The sequence below is a fragment of the Kryptolebias marmoratus genome, linkage group LG11 (assembly GCF_001649575.2).
Source record: "Kryptolebias marmoratus isolate JLee-2015 linkage group LG11, ASM164957v2, whole genome shotgun sequence".
In the NCBI taxonomy this organism is placed as follows: domain Eukaryota; kingdom Metazoa; phylum Chordata; class Actinopteri; order Cyprinodontiformes; family Rivulidae; genus Kryptolebias; species Kryptolebias marmoratus.
In genome coordinates, this window is record NC_051440.1 from 21,516,893 (window position 1) to 21,519,403 (window position 2,511).

Here is a 2,511-nt window from a genome sequence, read left to right on the forward strand (position 1 = left end):
ACTAATTATTGACATACGTCAGTGCCGTCTGTTACATGTGCCGAAGCGTCAGCTCCACGGGCGTGAGTTTCTGGAGTTGTGTTAGTGCAGAGCCAGGCTGCTGCGGCTGTCACACAGACAGAATCACCATCAGAGGGAGGGACTTCGGCAGTAGGACAATGCTGGTGTTTGTGCAACGGCCGCTGAGTGGCGGCTGGCTTTCTCATATCGCTCTCGCTTGACTACCACTGCTGCAAGCATTGTTTTAGGGGGAAAGGAAAGCAGGACAGCTCGCTCCTGCGTGTGGGATGCATCAGCGAAGGTAAGATCCCCCTTCTCCATCACTGCTGAGTCTCTGTGAGGTTCTGATGAGGCTTGTGCTGGGTAAACTGTATGATCAGGGTGCTTTAGTGAAGTTTCAGGAAAAGCTGGAGGTTGGCTTGGTTTGAGGCACCCTTGTCTGTGTTTTGGCAGGGTCACTGCTGTGTGTGAATGGAACTGAAAGAAAGTTTCACAGAAAGAGGCTCAGTGAAAGGGAAGAGTAGAATGTGACTAGGATTCAGTGGGGGGGCAAAAGATTAATAAAATAAATAAAATAGAAATATATATCTGAGTGATAAAACTGCTGAGATCACTTCAAATGATGCAAGTCCAGATCAGGACAAGAAGAAAATATTGTTTATGCTGCTCTCAGGCAAGGACAGAGTGAAGGTTTACAGTGGTAAAAATAGACAGCATGGAGGGGAAGAGATTAAGAGAAAGAGATTAATTAGAGAGCTGAAAGAAGAAGGAAATCAGAAGATGACAAGCTACCAAAGTGGCTAAAAATTACAAGATAATTAAAAAAAGCAAGAGAGATCCACCCAAGGTAACATTTTATTTGTATTACACACACTTCACAAACTATCGTACATCAAGATTAAAACAGGAGGGAGAAAAGTTGACAGATGATCTTTTTCAACTTTGCTTTAAATGTTCTGTTCAGTCCTTTGTAAAAACTGGATTATTAAAGCAATGACTCACCTATTATTCTTTGTTCTTACCTCTCTGTTAGTTTAAATCCCTTTCAGCTGATATATCAGAGGCTTTGAATGTTTTTTTTTTCCATATGTCTGTACTTGAATGTGTTGACTTTGAAAGATATGAATAACTAATTCTAGACTTTATGGAAACTAACATCTTTTCACTAACTATAATGAATGCTTGTTCAGTCGGGGTTTGAGACAAAATACCTGTGTCACATCAAACATTATTTTTGTAAGTATTGAATCCATGTGTTCTGTGTGCCCAGACAGCGGGACAGAGATTCGATTTGATGTGAAGTCCAAAAAAGCAGAAAAAAACTGGCCACTGGACACAGATCCAGCACTGCTCTTTTTGGAAAAAGAAAAAAAAAGGTGGGGGTATCCACGTCTGGAGTACCTGGGAGTAAAAGAAGACATTAAAAAAAGCTGTGGATTTCATTTGTGGTCTGAGTTGGAAGCTGAGGGCGAACACGGTGAGGAGTAAAAGGAAGAGAGGAGTAGTGGAGCCCCAAAACAGCCAGGATGGGAGAAAAGAAAGTCAGGTAAGTTCAGTAAAGATGCTTCCAATAAACGATAATACCTTCTGCTTTACTTTGAACTCTTTTTATGCACCCTGTCTTGGTGATGTGATGGAAACGGGTCTGTTTATGCATCTGTGCGTGTCATTGATCCCTTCGCAGTCTCCCAGCTAAGCTGATTAATGGGGGCGTGGCAGGCCTGGTTGGTGTGACATGTGTGTTTCCCATTGACCTGGCAAAGACCCGCCTCCAGAACCAGCAGGGCATCCAAGTCTATAAAGGAATGTGAGTGGGGTTTCCCCAGCCACTTTGTTATTGATTTGTCACATAAAAAGTTAAAGACTTTGACTTTATGCATTTTCTTTTCCTTCACCGTGATTGGATGTCATCATTTCTTTAATGTTTTGGAAATAAAGATGTCATTTTTTTATATTAAGATCAGGCATGAGCTGCTGACAAATCGTTTCTTCTTACAAAATTTTATCAATTTTAAATCGTCCCAGTCTTTATCTCATTAACAACACTCAGCAACAAGTATTTATCATATTATTTACAAATCCCATTTTCAAAAAAGTTTTGAAGTTTTTAAAAAAGAAAAAAAAAACAAATATAGCAAAAGTAAGAGTCGATTCTGTTGTTTAAAGTTTATTTTAAGAGAAACAGTAAAGTTCTTTAATATGCAGCAAAGTGACAAGGCGAGGCTTGGCAGGATTCAGGACCAGCACACTTAGACAAAGTTTTAAGGTGTTTATTGTTAACGGACCAAAAGCAGGAACAAAGTCTCTGGACTGGACACTCACGTGACCGCTTGGGAACGGGACCGGAACAGGTAAGTCCTCCGTGAGCGGTTGCTCGGATCCGAACGGGGACGTCCAAAAGGGGCTGAGGCGAGAGGGGAAATCCAAGTCCAGACAGGGGGTCGATACCAGTAAATCCGAAAGCAGAAGCCAAATCCAAAAGGGGCAAATCCAAGAGGCGAAGTCCAGAGA

General features: G+C 41.7%; 1 protein-coding gene across 3 annotated transcripts in view; it reads left to right on the forward strand.

The window, feature by feature from the left end:
• The window catches only part of slc25a18 (solute carrier family 25 member 18), a 12,924-nt gene continuing 10,413 nt past the window's right edge, over window positions 1-2,511 (forward strand). Inside the window, exons 1-3 of one of the 3 annotated variants that reach the window (XM_017418975.3) lie at window positions 2-301; window positions 1,271-1,546; window positions 1,685-1,807. In XM_017418975.3, coding sequence (XP_017274464.1) covers window positions 1,527-1,546; window positions 1,685-1,807 — 143 coding nt within the window. In that variant the 5' untranslated portion in view covers window positions 2-301; window positions 1,271-1,526. Of the gene's footprint in view, window positions 302-358; window positions 1,547-1,684; window positions 1,808-2,511 lie in introns of those variants that run through there. The other 2 variants (XM_017418976.3, XM_025006558.2) reach the window with 2 other exon arrangements.